This window comes from Bos indicus x Bos taurus, chromosome 1 (assembly GCF_003369695.1).
Source record: "Bos indicus x Bos taurus breed Angus x Brahman F1 hybrid chromosome 1, Bos_hybrid_MaternalHap_v2.0, whole genome shotgun sequence".
Classification (NCBI taxonomy): Eukaryota; Metazoa; Chordata; class Mammalia; order Artiodactyla; family Bovidae; genus Bos; species Bos indicus x Bos taurus.
Genome location: NC_040076.1, coordinates 68,945,482 through 68,964,739, shown reverse-complemented (window position 1 = coordinate 68,964,739; position 19,258 = coordinate 68,945,482). Strand labels below are relative to the sequence as shown.

Sequence of the window (19,258 nt, the reverse complement as noted above, 5' to 3'; positions counted from 1 at the left end):
CTCATCCTCCTCGGGTGGCTGGAGTGGCCTCCCTGCGTGTGGGCAGGGGCCAGATTTGATCCCAGCTCTGCACTGAGGGCCTTGGAGGAACTGTGCTCAGGCCCCTGGGTGATGGGGAGGCCAGTACAGGGAGCGGGAGGCCCAGTCACGCCACGGCCACAGCATCCCCTCTCTTTCTCCTGCCCAGGCGTCCTTTGAGGTGTCGGTGGAGGCCCGGAGCTGCCCCAGCAAGCACGTGCAGCACACGTTCACCCTGCGGCCCGTGGGCTTCCGGGACAGCCTGGAGGTGGGGGTCACCTACAACTGCAGGTGCGGCTGCAGCGCGGGGCTGGAACCCGACAGCGCCAGGTGCAGCAGCAACGGGACTTACGTCTGCGGCCTGTGTGAGTGCAACCCCGGCTACCTGGGTACCAGGTGCGAGTGCCAGGAAGGCGAGAGCCAGAGCGGGTACCAGAACCTGTGCCGGGAGGCGGAGGGCAAGCCACTGTGCAGCGGGCGCGGCCAGTGCAGCTGCAACCAGTGCTCCTGCTTCGAGAGCGAGTTTGGCAAGATCTACGGGTCCTTCTGCGAGTGCGACAACTTCTCCTGCGCCAGGAACAAAGGTGTCCTCTGCTCAGGTAGGTGCCCCCGCAAGCACTGTTGCTCTGAGCCAAAGCGTGCCTTTTACTGATTGCCATGGTTCTGCTGGGAGCAAGCGAGGGCCAGCCTTGGGGTGGCACCAGCATGTTGAATACAAAAACAAGAGACAGCGCTGCTGCGTTGTCTGAGGGACTCTCAGGGTTGGCGGGGTCTGCGGTGCGTCCTTCAGGACTCACCCACACAGCATTCCTGACTTGTAGATTATCAGCCTCTTCTTGATCGCCCTGGGGACAAGGAGCTCCCCGGAGATGGTAGTGATTATTCCTTTATTAGACATCCATTCATCACCTATGGGCTTCCCTGGGCTCAGCTGGTAAAGAATCTGCCTGCAATGTGGGAGACCTGGGTTCAATCCCTGGGTTGGGAAGATCCCCTGGAGAAGGGAACAGCTACCCACTCCGGTGTTCTGGCCTGGAGAATTCCATGAACTATACAGTCCATGAGGTCAGACACGAGTGAACAACTTTAACTTATCATCTCCTATGGCTGCTCTAACAAGTTTCCATAGACTTAGTGGCTTAAAACAACCCAAGTTTATTCCATTCCTGTTCTGGATGTCAAAAGTCTGAAGTGGGTGTTATTTGGCTAAAATCCAGGTGTCTTCAGGGCTGCATTCCTTCTCAAAGTTCTAAGGGAGAATCTGTTCCTTGGCCCTCTCCAACTTCCAGAAACCCATCTGCATTCCTTGGCTTGTAGCACCTTCCTCTGTTTTCACAGCCAGCAGTGTAACATCCTCACATCTCTCTCTGACCTCTGTTTTGCTCGGATGCTCTTTGCCTCCCCCTTATAAGGAGCCCTGCAGCTGCATTGGACCCACCAGATAGTCCAGACCAGTCTCCTCATCTCAGGATCCTTGACTTAATCACATCTGCAGGGTCCCTTCTACCCTGTAAAGTAACACTGATACAAGTTCCAGGGATTAGGCTCTGCATATCTTTGAGGGCCATCCTTCTGCCTCCTACAGGTATGATTTGAAAGTTTTCTTTTATATCAAACAAAAAATTGTTTCTTAGTCACTTCCACTGGTGGGTCACATTTTAGGCTTCCCTTTTCCATATGGCAACCTGCTAAAACATCTGAGAACTTCTTTGTGTTTCTCTGTTCTCTTTTCTTTTTTAATTTTCAAAATATTACAATTTTTTGTTCTCTTTTCTTAACCCAAACTAGATACCAGGTCTCTTCCTGCTTTGAGGCTCTGTCATTTTGTTCAGCACGCTTCTCAGAATCAGGCAGGTTACTTGTCATCTGGGTAACAGGGGCTCAGCCCCAGGTTCAACTAACATTTGCTGCCTGTGACCTGAACTTTCCACTTTCATAAACACCTCCTAACAACGCTCACCTTTTCTTTTCTATTAAACAATCACATTGTACAGTTGAACTTAATTTTAACTTGACTACCAAAAGTTGAAGATTAATATTTGAATGAACTGTAGCAAAGCCAAGTTTCTGTTGTGTCACATCTGAGCACTTAAGTGTTTGAATCTAAGCAAAGGACTTTACATGGATTGCAGTTAAGTGGAAGTTTGGCAGTTCCCATTCTGGGAGTGGCACTCTGGTGAAACACTGTGTCCTTTAACATGTCTCTTAAAGGTCAGTCTGTCCAACACCATGCCACCTACAGATCGAGTGAACAGAACAGTTTTGGGCAAGATTATAGTTTCTTCTACTACCTCTTATTCTCTTATACGTTCTGTTGCTTCCAGGATCCCTTCTTTGTGAATGGTCTCCCGGTGGTGAAGTGTTGATTTAGAAGGAACATGGAGTGTGGCAGGGAAGATGAAGCACAAACATGTGAAGCGAATCAGATCATAGAAATCATCTGTCCCTGTGGGAGGAGTAACCCCCATTCTGTCCACAGGAGAAACAAGTGCAGATGGTACAACAGGGAAGGATAAGCCAGTGAGGTCTCCAGGGGCAGACCACACTGTGAGACACATACATGGGTGTGGCATGCTCAAAATTGGAAATGTTCTAGAAAGTGCAGGACGTATGGTGTTGTAGAAGAGTCAGCTAACTGATAGGGTCTGGATTTGATGTGCTGAACAGGCAACAGGGATCCGCTCTTCCTGAGGGGTTGGATGGTTCCCCTGGATCAGCAGAAAAGTGCTTAGGATCAGGCAGGCCTGGGCCTGACTCCAGCACCACCATGGGCTGCTTGTGTCCCTCTGGGCACAGGACTTTAGTGAGCAGTAAGAGAACGTGTCTAAGCACCTAGCACATTGCCTTGCTGACCGCCAGCTCCTCTAAGAATCAGGGCCACACACTCCTGGGAGCTGTAGCCGCTCCCAGTGTGCGCACGGGGCCACCTTCCCCATGAGTCCTGCATGGCGGGATGGACAGACTGCCGCCACAAACACTCTAAGATACCTGACTGTGTCTGTAATTGGCTTTCAGCAGTTTTTTTTTTTTTTTTAAACAAATTAGCAAGTATCATGGAATGCTGTCCTTTCCCCTCAAGTGCCAAAAATGCGCCGGTGGGAGACTCTCACGTGTCCCCGAGTGAGGAAACAGGAGGTTAGAGATGCTTTGGGGCTCCTGCCTGTGTGGTATGTTGAGTCACTAACTCCTCTGGGTTGCTGAGCTGGATGTCTTCTGTTCCCTCATAGGAAAATTTGAAAAATACAGGGGAGTCGATGGAAGTGTGGTCAGTCTGAGCTGTCTGTCTCCTTCTTGGTGACCAGGATTAATTTGGACCATCTGGTGAAACAGACAAGAAACTTCTTTTACCCTCTGTGTCCTCAGTCAAGAGAATGATTCCAGCTAGCTGGAGGATTATTCTTAGGTCTAGAATATTCTGAAGGGAAAGAAAGAAGTTGTTCATCATTCCAGCATTCTTACTTTAAGAGGTCTCCCATCTAAATTTTTTTCTAAATGTATATGTGTATGCACTTTTGTATCTTGCTTTTTTTTTCCTTATATTATATCCTAAGAAGCACCTGAAGTTGAATTACTTGAACACAGCAATGATTAGAAGAACATTTGGCTGTCTTTCCACTGCATCTCCAATTAGCCACCTCCATCCCTTCACTTTCTGGCTCAGACAATAAAGAATCCCCCTGCAATTCAGGAGACGTGGGTTCAATCCCTGGGTCGGGAAGATCCCCTGGAGAAGGAAATGGCAACCCAGTCCAGTATTCTTGCCTGGGAAATCCCACAGACAGAAGAGCCTAGCGGGCTACAGTTTATGGGGTTGCAAGAGTTGGACCGACTTAGCAACTAAACCACCACCCCTTCACTTTGAAAGCAATAGCTAGTTGAAGCTATCCAAGTCTTTCTGGAGACAGTAGTTTGTAGGTCAGGAGTGTGGGTGATGTGAGGTCATCCAGGAAGGATGCCCAGCTCCAGGCAGGACCCATCCGCATGCATGCAACCCTGCCTGCCCATCCATGTACCGCCCAGCTCCTCGTTGCTTGTCTCACAAGCACTCCAGCTTATTCAGGAGGCGGCAGCGGGTGGGTGAGGGGTCCACCCACAGTTCTTGTTCCCGAGGTCAGCTTGGGGCTCCCGCTCTGAAATTGAGTCCTTTGGTTTCAAGCTCTCAGATCACTGTTATGTTTGGGGTTTTGTGGGGGAGAAGTCTTATTTCTCAACAGCCGTTCTGGTCTTGAAGATGCTGACTCAGAGACTCACAAGCAGCTGACTTCAGCATTCTCTCAGCCCTTCCCCCTGCAGCCAGGCCTGTGGGGGCCGTGAGGTTGTGATCCACCTTCAGACACGGCCTGAGGCAGAGCCAGGCCAGAGCCAACGGGGACGTCCTGGAGAAGTTCTTCCACTTCTCCCAGGTCTTTTCACCTGTAAGAGGCTTCTGGTCCTTACCCCCAACCAAGACACAGGACCGAGGGTCAGGCAAGAAGTTACAGGTTTGAGACGTGTTATACGTCACAGAAGTTAGTAGTGAAGGAAACTGGACTAAGGTCTGGAAGCAATTGAACATCTTGGTTATTACTTTTGTGACACACTGTCATGGGAATGTGTGTGGATCCAGGGCTGCTATTCCTCCCTCTGGTTTCTAGAGGCAAAATAACTCAGAGTGGTTCTGTCCACAGACCAATCCTGTGAGTACAGAGAGAGCCACAGGGCCATTGTGAGGGTTTCTGTTCCTTTGAGTCTCCTTAAGTGTTGACCCTTCAGAATCGCTCTGTTAATAGAACATGTGGACATGGTCTATTTAGTTGTTTTCAGTGTGATTAGAGGTTATTGTGCAAACTTTGTTATTCTTTGCTGGTTTCTGTACCCAAACAGTGCATTTCCTGGGATTTGAGTTACTCTGCTGTGGTAAGCTGTTGAAATCATCCCAACCCTAGTGCTTTCAGCAATCTCTGTTCTTAAAATGCCTGCACTGCTGAGTCGCTCAGTAGTGTCCGACTCTTTGAGATCCCATGGACTGTAGCCCGCCAGTCCATGGGATTCTGCAGGCAAGAATACTGGAATGGGTTGCCATTCCCTCCTGCAGGGGATCTTCCCAACCCAGGGATCGAACCTAGGTCTCCCACGTTGTAGATGGATTCTTTACTGTCTGAGCCACCAGGGAAGCCTGCACTGGGATATGTGGAATAATTTACTGAAAGCTTACTTCTTGGGTTTCATATACTGAGAAAATTTATATCAAATAGGATATAGAATTTTGAACAGAATGCTTTTGGTCTTGTGATTGTGAGATCATAGAAGTATATCTAAGTATTTTACTTCATATTTTACTTCATCTAATAGGTTATTTGGGCAATTAAGGCAAGTAGAGGTCAAGGGGCAATTGCATTATTCTTCCAGACATAAAAAAATGGAGAGTTGCATCATTCTGAGTGGCCAGAACCAGTGTCCAAACAGAGATTCCTGGTCTGGGCTGATGGTTTCCAGAAGGTTTCACAAGGTTGTATTAAACCCTTCCTGTTAAAAGCACCTCTGACATTATGGCCTGCTTCTAGACTTATTGATTCTTGCCAAATGAAACACCTCCCATGGCAACAGTTATCCGGATATGTTTATAAAGTGCTTCTCCCTCTGTTTATACTATTTTCTTTAGAAATATAATTTTCACACTCAGAGTAAGTGTCCTAGTGGCCATCTCTGGAGCTGTGGTCCCAGCTCTACCTTCTGTCACTGCATTGCAATTTCAATTTCCATAAATGACTTATAGGATCTTCTGGAATGTGGCTCCATGACAGAGGCCTCAAAAAGTACCTTTTGAATGAACCCAGATTTGACATATTTAATTTCTCAAGAAGAAAGGGGCTCTTGGTGGGATTACTACCACTGCGTGCCTCAGGTGGGACAGCCTAGAAAATTCTTCACATCTTTTCATGTGTATTAGCCTCTATTCAGTTTCTTGATGGTTACCTGGATGCTTTTTGCAAATACGAGGAGGCACTATATATGAGTGTGAAAATTCCATCCTTATCTTGCTCAAGTTCATTTGAAAAAACAGCAAAATGTAGGGCTCAGTCAGTCATATAAGCAAATGATGTACCTTTCAGACTGGCCAGGTGAAGCAGATGAGCTGGACTGCTCAGCTCTGGAGTCATCCAGCATCTTGCAGCCTGAGGCTGGAGAAAGCTCTTTCAAAAACTGTCATGTAGAAGTATCCGATCTTAGTGCAGCTGCAGACACTGAGGCGGTGATCTCTCACTGAGGTCGTTTCATTTTGGGTAGAGTGCTGCATTCATCCCATTGAGGAGCTCAGTGAGCATTCCTCACGTGCCAGGTTTTTACCGGGTGCCAGGGGTACAGAGTTGGAATTGCTCACAGTACTGAATTAATTTTTAAATGTTTGTTCTCACTAGAATTTTCCACTCCTCAGAAATTTTCTGGGTTAGAGGAGTGAGGATATGAACCGCTTAAGCTTCTACCTTCACCGTCCAGACTTGTGTGAGATGTTGAAAATTAAGCATGTCGGCAGGCCGTGTGGAGAACCTGCCTTGTTCCATGCTCTGGGCTCTTGTTCCAACTCTGGGAATTGAGTTTTCTTACTGCTGTTCTCACTGCTCAGTTCGGTTCAGTCGCTCAGTCATCTCCGACTCTCTGCGACCCCATGAATCGCAGCACGCCAGGCCTCCCTGTCCATCACCAACTCCCGGAGTTCACTCAAACTCATGTCCATCGAGTCGGTGATGCCATCCAGCCATCTCATCCTCTGTCGTCCTCTTCTCCTCCTGCCCCCAATCCCTCCCAGCATCAGAGTCTTTTCCAATGAGTCAGCTCTTCGCATGAGGTGGCCAAAGTACTGGAGTTTCAGCTTCAGCATCATTCCCTCCAAAGAACACCCAGGACTGATCTCCTTCAGGATTGACTGGTTGGATCTCCTTGCAGTCCAAGGGACTCTCAAGAGTCTTCTCCAACACCACAATTCAGAAGCATTAATTCTTCGGCGCTCAGCTTTCTTCACAGTCTTAACTTTCACATCCATACATGACCACTGGAAAAACCATAGCCTTGACTAGACGGACCTTTGTTGGCAAAGTAATGTCTCTGCTTTTGAATATGCTATCTAGGTTGGTCATAACTTTCCTTCCAAGGAGTAAGCGTCTTTTAATTTCATGGCTGCAGTCACCATCTGCAGTGATTTTGGAGCCCAAAAAAATAAAGTCTGACACTGTTTCCACTGTTTCTCCATCTATTTCCCATGAAGTGATGGGACCAGATGCCATGATCTTCGTTTTCTGAATGTTGAGCTTTAAGCCAACTTTTTTACTCTCCACTTTCACTTTCGTCAAGAGGCTTTTTAGTTCCTCTGCACTTTCTGCCATAAGGGTGGTGTCATCTGCATATCTGAGGTTATTGATATTTCTCCCAGCAATCTTGATTGCAGCGTGTGCTTTATCCAGCCCAGCGTTTCTCATGATGTACTCTGCATAGAAGTTAAATAAGCAAGGTGACAATATACACCGTTGACGGACTCCTTTTCCTATTTGGAACCAGTCTGTTGTTCCATGTCCAGTTCTAACTGTTGCTTCCTGACCTGCATACAGGTTTCTCACTGCTCAGATCCCAGAAATATCTGAGGCAGCAATTTACCAGTGACTGTGAAAACTGGAGTAATCTGGACATTGGACCTCACCTTACTACCCTTGTCTCTCTACTTAGAAAGGGAAGTGTGCAGACAGGGGAGCCTGTGATGTGGACTCTGCACATGCTTTTGAACTTCAGGCCTAATCCAAGGTCATGGAATTTGGCTTGTGAAGGAAATAATGAAACTTTAAAAACAAAGGAAAAGCCTAAGAAAACCATGAAAATGCCAAAGATAAAATCTTAATCATGTATAGAATTGGGTGGCATTAACTTTTTGATATTATGGAATAACACATTAGGAAATTTTCTGTTCTTAGTTAAGTTGAAAACAATGAGAGACCTCTGGTGACTAACATAGTTATTCTTAGAGCTACTTTGGTTTCCTTTCTTCAGTGTTGAGCTGTCACTTTTGAGTTTAGTCTTGATTTGGGAAACTGTTATATAACTGATGGTAAGTCTCTGCTGCTCAGTGCTTTGGGTGGGGTGTGGCAGGATTGGATGGAGCCCTGTTTTCCTTTGGGGTAAGTGTTCTTAACTGTCAAACACTGACCTAAGAACTCCACCCAGATCCAGACTCTCCCTGCTGTCTGGAAGTTGCTCTAAGTGAGTTCAGCCTCCTGAAATTTTGTGTCTTGTTAATGAAAGGTTGACCAGGGTCTGTTAGTCTGACTTCCATCAAAGCCATTCGACTGACACTGTGTTGCGGTGAAGGAAAGCACAGTGTTTATTGCAGGTGCCAGGCAAGGAGACTAGGCAGCTCATGCTGGAAAGACCCTTAACTCCCCAAGGACCGTCACAGAAGAGTTTTTAAAGGCCACGTTAGGGGTGATGGTTGCAGGGAGCCTGACCAGCTTGTGAACATTCTTCTGATTAGGTTATGGTGAAGTAGTAGCATGAATTTTTTTTTGAATTTCAACTAGTCTGGCGTCTACCATCATCATGCAGTCAATTTTCTCTACTTGGTGGGGGCTTTAGTTTCTGCAAAACAGCTCAGGGATATGACTCAGGATGTCAGTAGCCCTTGAGGAGGAGCTAAGGGTCCTTGACTTGGTTTTATGCCTAAGCTGTTATTTTGCTTTTCTTGACTGCATTTCTTTGTTTCTGCATTTTCTCACTTCTCTGATTAAATTTCCTCTTTGGAACTTGGGGGAGGCCTCAGAGGAGGCTAAAGCTTTTCTACAAACAAGAGTCAGAGGACACAGGGCAGGAGGAAGGTCTATCCCTGGAAGGCCCCTCGGACTTGTTGTCTTCTGGACATCTTCCTGAGCCCTTGCCTATTGCCCTCTGACCCAGCGGGACGGGACCTCCTATCACCCCAGTCCACAAACCCCAGCGCCAAAGTCTTGATCAGGTGACCCATCATCCTTAAGCTAAAGGAATATACTTCTCAGGTTGCTATTTTATGTTGTTTGACATTGCAGTATTGGCCTTTAGGCAAACATTGTAACAATGCAAGGAGAATCTACTTTAACACACTTTTTAGTATCTTGAGGTGTTTTTCCTTGGAAACACACTGAGGCTAATTTGTACTCTCCATAAGCAAGCATGAAATAGTAGGATTATTTGCATCTCCTGCGTTTCCTGCCACCACCAGACACACACACACACACACACACACACAGCTGCCTATTACCTGCACTGACCGTTTGCATTGTGGGAAACCGAGGCCCAGAACCTGGACTAAATCACTTTATGATTCTTGGTTATAGATTCAGACTTGGGGAACCTTGCAAGTAAATAGTTAACCTTGTTTCTAGTGAATTTTGCTCATTTTGACTAGCTTGAGACCCTTCCCAAATCTATTACCAGTTCAGCCCTTCCTGCCACCACTCAAGCATGTAGCCCACAATTTTCCAAGTCTTCCCTAATAAGTACGCTTTATTTTGGTCAAAATTTTAGGAAACATTTAGTCTCTGTTTTGCTCAGTGAGTTTTCTCTGGGTTGCATAAGGAGAGCACACACCAGGCTAAAGGACACTCGTGGACCAGGAGGCCAGCCGAGGCGCCCGGTTTTATGACTGTTACTCGAGAGGCACAGACCATTCCCCTTAGTAGCCATTGAGTGTCTGGCTATTGTTATTGATTAGACTGGACCCACTTTTCCTTAAATGAGCCTTTGTTAGCCTGTTTTAATTTATAAAATGCTCTTGATGTGAATGATCTCATTTGGTTGTTTTCCTCTACCGGGAGTTGGAGATGGCTGTTACTGATCAGGCCTGTGGGGGAGACTGTGGCCGAGAAGATTGGCATGTTGGCCATGCTCCCCACTGGTGGTGGTTGGCCCAGAGCCTTGACCTAAGAAAAGCCCACCTACCCTAACCCTCAGGGGATTCTCTTCTCTTGGCAGCTGCTTCCTGCCATCTTGTGGCTTGGCTGGGCTTCTGGCAGCCAGGCTTCAGCGTGGCCCACTCTTGTCACATGCCACACCGACTCTGTCTATCAAGAGTGCTACTCCAGGCTCTGAACAGTGGCCAGCTGAGGATGGAATATGGCACCTGTTCACCAGCCACAACAACATGACAGCTTTCCAGGTTGAAAATAGTCACCCTCTCATCCTGTCGCAGTGACCAGAGGAAAGGGGAGAGAATTCACGTCTCCCCAGATGCGGTTGGCATTTCCCCACAGTGCCTGCCAGGCAGATCGGGCAGATTAAGCCAAAGTTGAGAAGTTGATCTGGGGCACCTCTGTTTCTCTTGGCCTCAGGCCTTCTGTTTTTCTTTCTGAGTCAGCATTCTTGGGGGCCTGTGAGGACTCTGGTTCATTGCATTCAGCTGATTACATACTCCTTTGAAACTGGAAAGGTGAGTTCATTAAGGAACTCGGGATTTTCCATCTTCTCTCCATGGCCTGAATCTCCCTGTAATCGATAGAGTTGGGTCAGACACCAAGGCCTTTCCTTGGTGCCCTCGTGTGAAATGCAGCAGTAATAAGAGGGACTTGGCAGCTGGGCACCAGCATGGAGAAGTCAGGTGCTAGGACCAGAAAGGCAACGATGTCCTTTGAGAGGGCTCTGCTGCCTTTGACAGTGGAGTCTTGACTTTCTAGCCAGTGAAAGTGAAAGTCGCTCAGTCATGTCTGACTCTCCGCAACCCTGTGGACTATACAGTCCATGGACTTCTCCAGGCCAGAATACTGCAGTGGGTAGCCTTTCCCTTCTCCAGGGGATCTTCCTAACCCAGGGATCAAACCCAGGTCTCCCACATTGTGAGCATGTTCTTTACCTGCTGAGCAACAAGAGGAGCCCAAGAATACTGGAGTAGGTAGCCTGTCCCTTCTCCAGAGGATCTTCCTGAGCCAGGAATCAAACCGGGGTCTCCTGCATCGCAGGCAGATTCTTTACCAATTGAGCTATCAGGGAAGCCCTGTCCAGCCTGAGCTATCCTCTTTAAGTAATCTTGAGGTTTGGGAAAGTTTAGCTTAAAGCAGCAGTGCCTTGTTTGCTTAGTAGTGGTTGCATTTCACCGCTCATATGCAGAATGCAGCATGCAGTCCAGCAGATGTGGGCAAAGGGTGAGGGGCTTATCAGGGCCTCGCCTATTGGGAAGCAGCGTCAGCTGAGCTTGTCAGGGCTGGTTAATTGACACTAAGCCAAGGACAGAGGAGCAGCCGATCCCAGGACTGAGGATGCATCATTGTTCACATCTCCGAAGAGCCTTTTGCTGGAGAAATCTGAACAATGTGCAGTCACGGTAGTGAGTGCAAAGCCTGTGACTTCTGCTTGACCACGGCCATGTGTTGCCACAGGAAAGAGTTTCTCATTTTTATTTCTCGTGTCATCCTGCAGTCTCTGTTTTTCTTGGGCATTTGTTGAGAATTTGAAATATTTTGAGAGTGATGTTTAAACATCAGTAATACTCCTTTTCCTTTTCTAATTTCCAGTATCAGATATCTTCTCCAGGGTTTCAGGCTTGTCCTGATGGCGTTCACAGCCTCCAAGAGCCAACAACATATTCTGAGCATCTACTGTGTACCTGACACCATGCTAGGCATTGGGCAAGCAAAAATAAAACACCGCCTTTGATTTTGTATGGGTTTGCAGGCTAATGAGATGCGTCACATGGGGAAACAAATGTATCTGTGTGATAAGTGATGTGTACTATACTCTCCCTGTTAACTATTCTAGTTGACTTGAGAACATGCTCAGGACTCTAAAGAAAAAAAAAAATAGAGAAAGAGAAACCCTTAACCCCTGATCCCCCTCACTGTGAGCTCCTCTCCTCCAGTCTCACAGCCGTATTCCTCAGAACATTCGTCTGCACCCACCGACTACATGAACTACCTCCCAGGCAGCCCTCACCTCAGTCCAGTTCAGATTCAGCCCCACGATTCCGCCAGAGCAAGTCTTCCAGGCCCCATATGGCTGTGTCCTGCTATGTCTAAGGCTTATCAGCCCTCGTCTTGACCTGAGTGTTGAATAGCAGCTGAACGCCTTTCAGTGCTGGGATTGTCTGCGGCACGGCTTAGCCATCTGCTCCTCTAGAGTGTCCCTCGGGCATTTCGCTGTGCCCACACCTTCAGTCACCCTTAAGTTGCTCGGTTGCTCAGACCTGCTTCCAAGCTCCCTTCAGCTTTGTATGTCTTAAATGCACCTCAATCTCAGGACGTTTCAGACTGATTTTATGATCTTCCTCCCAGCCGTGGTTCTCTCCTGATTTTCCTTATCTCCCCCTTTCATCCACCTGTACAAGCCAGAAACCTGGAAATCATCCTTTTTCCTACCATCTCCTCAACTCCTGCATTCCTTCTACTATCAAGTCTTGTGCACTCCCCTCTTCTGTCTGAAATCCGTCTTCTCCCCATCTGTGCTGCCACTGTCCTAGTTTTTCTACTCCTGATACTGCGGCCAAAGTAGTTGTTTAAAAACAAATATATGCTCCAGACATATAAAAAAACAAATATATACTGCAGCCAAAGTAATTGTTTCAAAACAAAGATACGCTAAAGTTCAGCATGTTTCAGAAGCTTGGAGTGGTTTGGAATGGCCAGAACTTGGGGTGCCTGGGGGCACAGGGGCAGCTGAACAGACTCGAGAGGTAGGCCTCAAACAGCCCCGTGTGTTGGGGACAACAGTTTAAATGTGGAAGCTGTGCTTTTGGTGGTGAGGAGCTGTTGAGTTTTAAGCGAAAGGGTGTCATGACATAGTTGACAATTTAGGGAAGTGATGGAGGAGGCCACGTGGACACTGACCTGGGGAAAGGGCAGACTGTAGTGTGAGGACTCAACCAGGAGAGCGCTGCAGTGTCCAGCTGAGGCACTCAGCCTCCCTCTCGAGAAGGGAGTTTATTGTCCAGCCATCTGGGGGCTATGGGATAAATTCACGCTCCTCAGTCTAGCCCTCAGGCCCTCCTTCCTCCACAGTCGGCATCCCGCCCTCTTTCCCTTCCTTCCCTTCTGTTGGTTTCTATACACACTTGCCTGCAAACATGTACGCCTACAAACACACATGCAGACAAACAGACCCATGTCTAGCCCCTGGGTGGCCATTCTCATCCACCTCTCCTTTTCAAATACTTCCCTCCAGGCTGCCCACTCTCTCTATTCATCCTCACAAAGGAATGCATCCCATTTTTTGCACCCCAAATGCCTTCTGTCCTCTACTATTCCAAAACCTGTAGCTTAGCCTAGAGCCTGTCCCAGTCTCTCTCCCCTCTGACCTGGAATAGCAAGTGCCAGTGTGGAGGACGGGAGAGCCCACCTAGTTACCGCCCTTACTGTTCACACAGGAAACGGAGGCCAAGAGGGATTTAATGATCAGTAATTAAAAGGACCAGCCTTGGGCATGGGTCTGTTGCACATTTTTAAGCTATAAAATACCCTGGGTCACCTTGAACATTTATCCTGTGTGTTGTTTTGTTATGACTTAGTCATGACTAAGTCACGACTGGGCTGGAGAGGCAGTACATGTAGTGGTTAAGGCTCCAGAGTTAAACAAATGTGGTTCCAATCCCAGCCCTGACTCCTACCTGCTTTGTGACTTTGGATAAATTACGTGGCTTCTCTAAGCCTCATTTTCCATACTTGCAAAAATTAGGGTAATAATTATATCAGCACATAGGGCGATTGGGACTATTAATGAGAACATTCAGATTAAGTGCTTAGAACAATGCCCGTCCTGTTGTAAGTACCCCAAAAAGTTTCTCTATTAAGAGATTTTAATGACTTGATGTCTCAGTGAAATTAGAAATTCCTTAAAGGCAGTACCTGATACAGTTCCTGTAGTGCACATTAACAGAGAATTCCCCCAGTCCTGTGAGATAGACAAGCCACTGCGCCTTTTTTATTGATGAAGAAGCTGGACCGCTGCCAGAGCCAGCAGGTGGCTGGGAGAGATTGCACGGTAGGTAGCTCCGTCCAGAAGAGGTGCCCCCAGCTGAGGGGTTCCAAGTCGAGTGGCAGGGTAGGGCCGAGTGGGTCTGAGGAGAGTCTCTGTAGAGCTGGTGTCCAGGTTGGCGTGGAGCAAGGAGCGCTGTGCTGTCTTTGGGAGGGGCAGCCCTTAGTTGGCAAGTTCTCCAGTCAGTAACTCATCCTTGGCAAGAGCAGGCTGTGTTTACAGGCTCAGGAAGCCCGTGGTGAGAAGGACACAACCCTTCAAGAGCAACTTCTCTCCTGCCCCTGGAGATTTATTTAGTTTCCGCTGAGGCGTCCGGAGCCGGGCCGAGATCGCTCTCACAGGAACTGAGGAGATGTCCTGTGCATTTCCCTGTTCTCTGTTTTTTCTAGCACCAAAAGCCAGTGCATGGAAGGGAACACTGAGACAGGGAGGGGCCCTTCCCATGGGGACCAGACTCACGACACGAGAACACTCGGCTGTTATGTAATCCTAACCTGCTCCTGGGCCAGGCGCCAGGAAGAGTGCCTCTCAGGAGGGTTTTCCCCTTCCCAGCCCCGGACACAGACACGGACCCTTTAGAAGCCTGTGTGTGTGTTTGGCCACAAGGAGGGCAGCCCAGATCCGGCTGTGGTTCACCATGGAGACTGTGTGAGTGCCAGGATGTCTGTGACCATGCCCTTCTGTCTGCTGTTGTGTCCACAGGCTCAGAGAGCGGCTCTGAACACTGGCTGATGCTAAGGAGGGCAGGGCTGTGCACTGTCTCTGCCTCAGCAGTGGCTTGGGATCCCCGAGTCACACAGACATCGGGGGACTGGAGGCACACAAAGCTCTGAGTTGGTTTTCCTGCTTTTTTTAAAGACGGCTGTTAGAGAGTTCTAGAGGCTGTGCCCCGGGTGTCACCCAGAGGTGTCCACACCGCAGACAAGGCCTGACTTCTGTGGCAGGGAAATCACCCAGATGAACAGAGGTTTTCCAGCCCACATCCCTTCTTTTTCTTTTCTCTCTTAACCACTTCCTGTTTACATGCTGCCCGTCCTGGGAAGAGTGGGAGAGAGAGGAGGAGGAGATGACGGGCAGACAGAGGGCTGTGGGAGAAGTGTTGGGGGCTGTGAGGGAGGCAGAAGCTGGAGTATATACTTGCATGAGAGAGGGATGCTGCCAGTGGGAGAGGAAGAGACGGGAGTGAGGGACGCACCCTTCCAGTCCAGGGAGCTACGCGCAGCCCTCCACTCCTCAGCCTGGAGAGGAAGGGCCGCAAGCTGATCAGTGACGGAAGCGAAGTGCGTTCCCAAGCTGGATGGAAACTATTTTTGGACCAGCTGTGGAGAGAGATGATTTGTACCTGAAGCATCTGACGTTTGTGGTGACCCTTGTTCCTGGGCCAAGATGGGGAGAAGACACCCACTTCTGTTTCTGCCCCGTCCCAGGCTGGCTCGCTCCTTCTTCCAGCCCCAGGGCTCTCACTCAAGTTCCCTGAGGTCACCCCAGGGCCCTCTTGGGTCTCTGCAGACCATCGTCCAGCTGGGAGCCGAGGGCCACATATGCTCTGCCTCAGACGTCCTGCTCTCCCTGCTGAGGCTGGAACCCTGCCCCCCACACTCCCCTCCTCCAACACACACACAGAACAGGGCCTCCGGCACCACTGGGTGTCAGCCTCCACAGCAAAGCTCTGGGGTCCAGCGAGCGGTCCAACCAAACCCTGAGTGTTCTCTCTTTGGGCTGGATGTGGATTAAGTCACTTTCCGGGAGCTTGTAACTCTGGAAGTCTGTTTTTTTTTTTTTTTCTTGGCTGTACCATGCAGCTAACCAGATCTTAGTTCCCCAACCAGAGATTGAACCTGGGTCCCAGCGGTGAAAGCGCTGAGTCCTAACCAGTGAGCCTCCAAGGAGTTCCCTAACCTTGGAAGTCTTTGATCCAAGCTCCCAGAAAGTGTTTCCTCTCCGAACTCTGAGATCATCTGCTCCAAGCTTCCCTTCCCTCACCCTCCCTCTAATGTGACAGTGACAACGATGGAGCTAGCTAGCATTAACTCAGCACTTTTGTCCTTTAGTTGCTAAGTTGTGTCTGACACTTTTGTGACCCCCATGGACTTTAGTCCACCAGGCTCCTGTCTGTGGGATTTCCCAGGCAAGAATACTGGAGTGGGTTTCCATTTCCTTCTGCAGGGGATATGCCCAACCCAGAGATCGAACCCGAGTCTCTTGCTTGGCAGGCAGCGTCTTTACCACTGAGCCACCAGGGAAGCCCACATGTCAGACACAAGTGCTTTATACAGGTTAAGTGATTGAACTCATAACAGCAAGCCTACAAGGGAGGCATCTTTATTGGCCCTATTTTATTTTTTTAAAGAGTGTTCTAGATTTTATTTGAAGTTACAGTTTATTGAATTTTTATTTTTTGGCTATGCTGCATGGCATAAATGCAGGATCTTAGTTTTCCAACCAAGGATGGAACCCATTCCCCCTGCAGTGGAAGCACGGAGTTTTAACCACCGGACTGTCAGGGAAGCCCCTACTGGCCCTCTTTTAAAGTGAAGAAACCAACATGCAGAGGGGTTAAACATCAGTCACTTCTGGCAAATAGCAGAATCAGGAGGCGACCCAGGCTCCCTGATTTCAGAAGCCCTGTGTTAGCCACCACTCTACCGCCTCAGTTTCTGAATGTTTCCTGTATCCCTGCTCTGTTGCCCATCACCCATGTTCTGTGGTGTGTTTACTCCCCTTCACCCTTTGCCTCATGCAGGAATGTCCACCCCTCCTTTTCCTGAGGACAGGGGGCCTGGCTGTCTCCTATCTGAGTCAGTCACCCCTCGCCTGGCAGATCCTTGCTTTCCACTCCCTTGAACTCCCCCCGTTTGAAGTTGTGTCCTTCCACGGCACAGTCCCATACTTTTTCTCATCCCTGTCTTCTCATCACCCCGGAACAGTGCTGTGACCACTGTCCAGAGCACTGATCCTTGCTTGCTCCGCTCCAAGGGCAGTCCTGTGTCAGCTGCTGCACTAGGGGCTTGATTTGCAGTAACATCAGTATTTCTGAAGACACTCCCATGAGGAAGGCATTGTCCTCATGGACAGATAAGGACGTGATCATCAGTCAGGTTTAGAGATTTGCCCAAGGTAACATAGCCAGTGGTGCAGGATACACTTGAACATGGTTCACACACTTGAACAAGTATGCACAGCCCCCAGCCCTTCATGCAGCTGATCAGGGTTATCCTGAGCTCCTCCGGCCACAGCCCTCACCCCAAGCTGTTCAGTCTGCCTTCACCACCCCCCACCACTTCCTCCCCACCTCAGTCTCTTTCTGCTGTGATCTCTTTAGAGTTTGTTTTTCCCTTGATCCCTCCACTTGCCACCAGATTTTCTCTTTTCTGTATCTTTCTCTTTAATCAGAAGGATGCTTAAATATCCCCTTTTTAAAATCCCCAGCCTCCTTCCTCCCCATCTCTTCCTTTCCCTGAACAACCGGATTCCTTGTGGGAGCTGCCATGCTGTCTGTGGCCACTGCCTCACCACTTTGTCACTGGATTCCACCCTCACATCCCACTGCACTGTAGAATTTGCCCTTGTTGGCCTCTGCAGAGCACTGGTTCTGGCTGGGCTTCCTCACAGCCCCCCATCCCTCCTCTCCAGCAGCTCCTTCCTGCCGGCTTCCACGGCACCCCTGCCTCTGAATAGCCCGCATTCTACTTTATCAAGGGAGGCAGGGGGCTGCGTCTTGGCCCGTGGCCCACACAAGCACCGTTTTGCTGATGGAAAGCTGTTGAATTCTGTAGAGCTGAAATTCTGTATAAATAGACACATTTACAACTTCCTGTCCATTTAACTATCAATCATTCCAACAAAGGTACTAATAATAACTTGCACATGTAGCAATTCACAGCTTACAAAGTGCTTGCACATGCCCTTCAGTATCCCTATCTGTATGTAATGAAAATATTTTTTATGTCTGCAGAGTATTAAACAGGCATCATGAAATTCAGCACACTCTGCCAAGGTGCTGGGGAAGCATTATAAATGAGCTCTGTTATGATGAGGACTCCTTGCTTCGGCCCTCTGGGTGTTCCCGTTCCCCATGCAGCTCTCCTGGTAATAGATGGGTTATTGAGCCTGGGGACGGGACCCAAGTGGCCCTTGTCATTTTAATAACACATGGTCCTCCTAGGACATTAGGGCATTAGGAGAGGCCCTAGGGCTGACCAGAGGATGTGGAAATCTGCATGTGTGGGTCGAGGGAAAGGCAGGTTGAGGCCCAACTGCAGGGTCTGAGATGTTTGGGTTAGGATACATTGTGACCAGATTTACATGCTTGGTGACACTCTGTAGAGGTCACGCTTTCTGGAGGAGACATGGAAGCTTAGGCTGAGATGGCGCGTGGCTGTGCCTTATTGCCAGCTCCTCTGGTTGGGAGGCCGTCCTTGGAGGACGGTGTTGAGGGTGATTCTGAGGCTAATCCCAGGCTCCCTGGCAGAGACTCCCCTGATTAGACGGTAGGATCTGCGTGGGAGTGAAGGAGGGCAAGGTGCATGCGCCCCGCGTGCGCCCCTCTCTGCTGTAGCTTCTTTCCACTGTCTTGGGAGGCAGTGGATCACCTGACGGACAAACTGGGGCCATCCAGGGAGTCCCTGAGGACAGCCCTTAGGCGGATTCAGCCACTCCACCAAGCGTGGCTTCTCTCTAGTGTGACTTGCTGGGACTTTGCATTGGAACTGGCAACTGTTAGAAGCCGAAGAGCCCCATGGATGAGGACTTTCCAGTCCTGTGGCCTCTGTGCCTCCCACCTGCTGCCCCCACTAATGGCACAGCTCTTGTGTCCTCACTCACAGGCTCTTTGCACAGCGTTTCCTTCTCTCCATGTCCTCGCTGCTCAGGTGCTGGGGGCGGGGCTTCCAGGGATGGCTTACATCTCTGGCCATGAGTCCTGCCCCTCACCATGGAGCCACATTGGTGACCACTGACCCCTAGTATCTCCTGCCTGTGACTCCTAACTCTGCTCACACCCCAGATCCAGGACACATTCAACTGCTTTGACCTTGGGCTGGCTTTTGGAGCTCTTGGGTTCTCATGGGTCATATGTGCCCGAGGCAGCTGGGTTTACTTGCCAGTCAACAATCATGGGGGAAAGTACGAGCAGTTGGCAACTTTGCTATCTTCTCATTGAGCAGATCTTTTCACGTGAGATGCTCAGTCACAATGGGGAGCAAGTTCTTCTTTCAACACACACATACCCACACTTCACCACAAAAAATAATATACTACCTCTTCTCCAAACCACTGACAGTCTGGA

General features: G+C 49.0%; 1 protein-coding gene across 2 annotated transcripts in view; it reads left to right on the top strand.

The window, feature by feature from the left end:
* Positions 1 to 19,258, top strand: part of ITGB5 (integrin subunit beta 5) — a 116,295-nt gene that overhangs the window by 85,231 nt on the left and 11,806 nt on the right. For both annotated transcript variants that reach the window (XM_027536450.1, XM_027536455.1), the window contains exon 10: positions 188 to 617. In XM_027536450.1, coding sequence (XP_027392251.1) covers positions 188 to 617 — 430 coding nt within the window. The remainder of the gene's footprint in view (positions 1 to 187; positions 618 to 19,258) is intronic.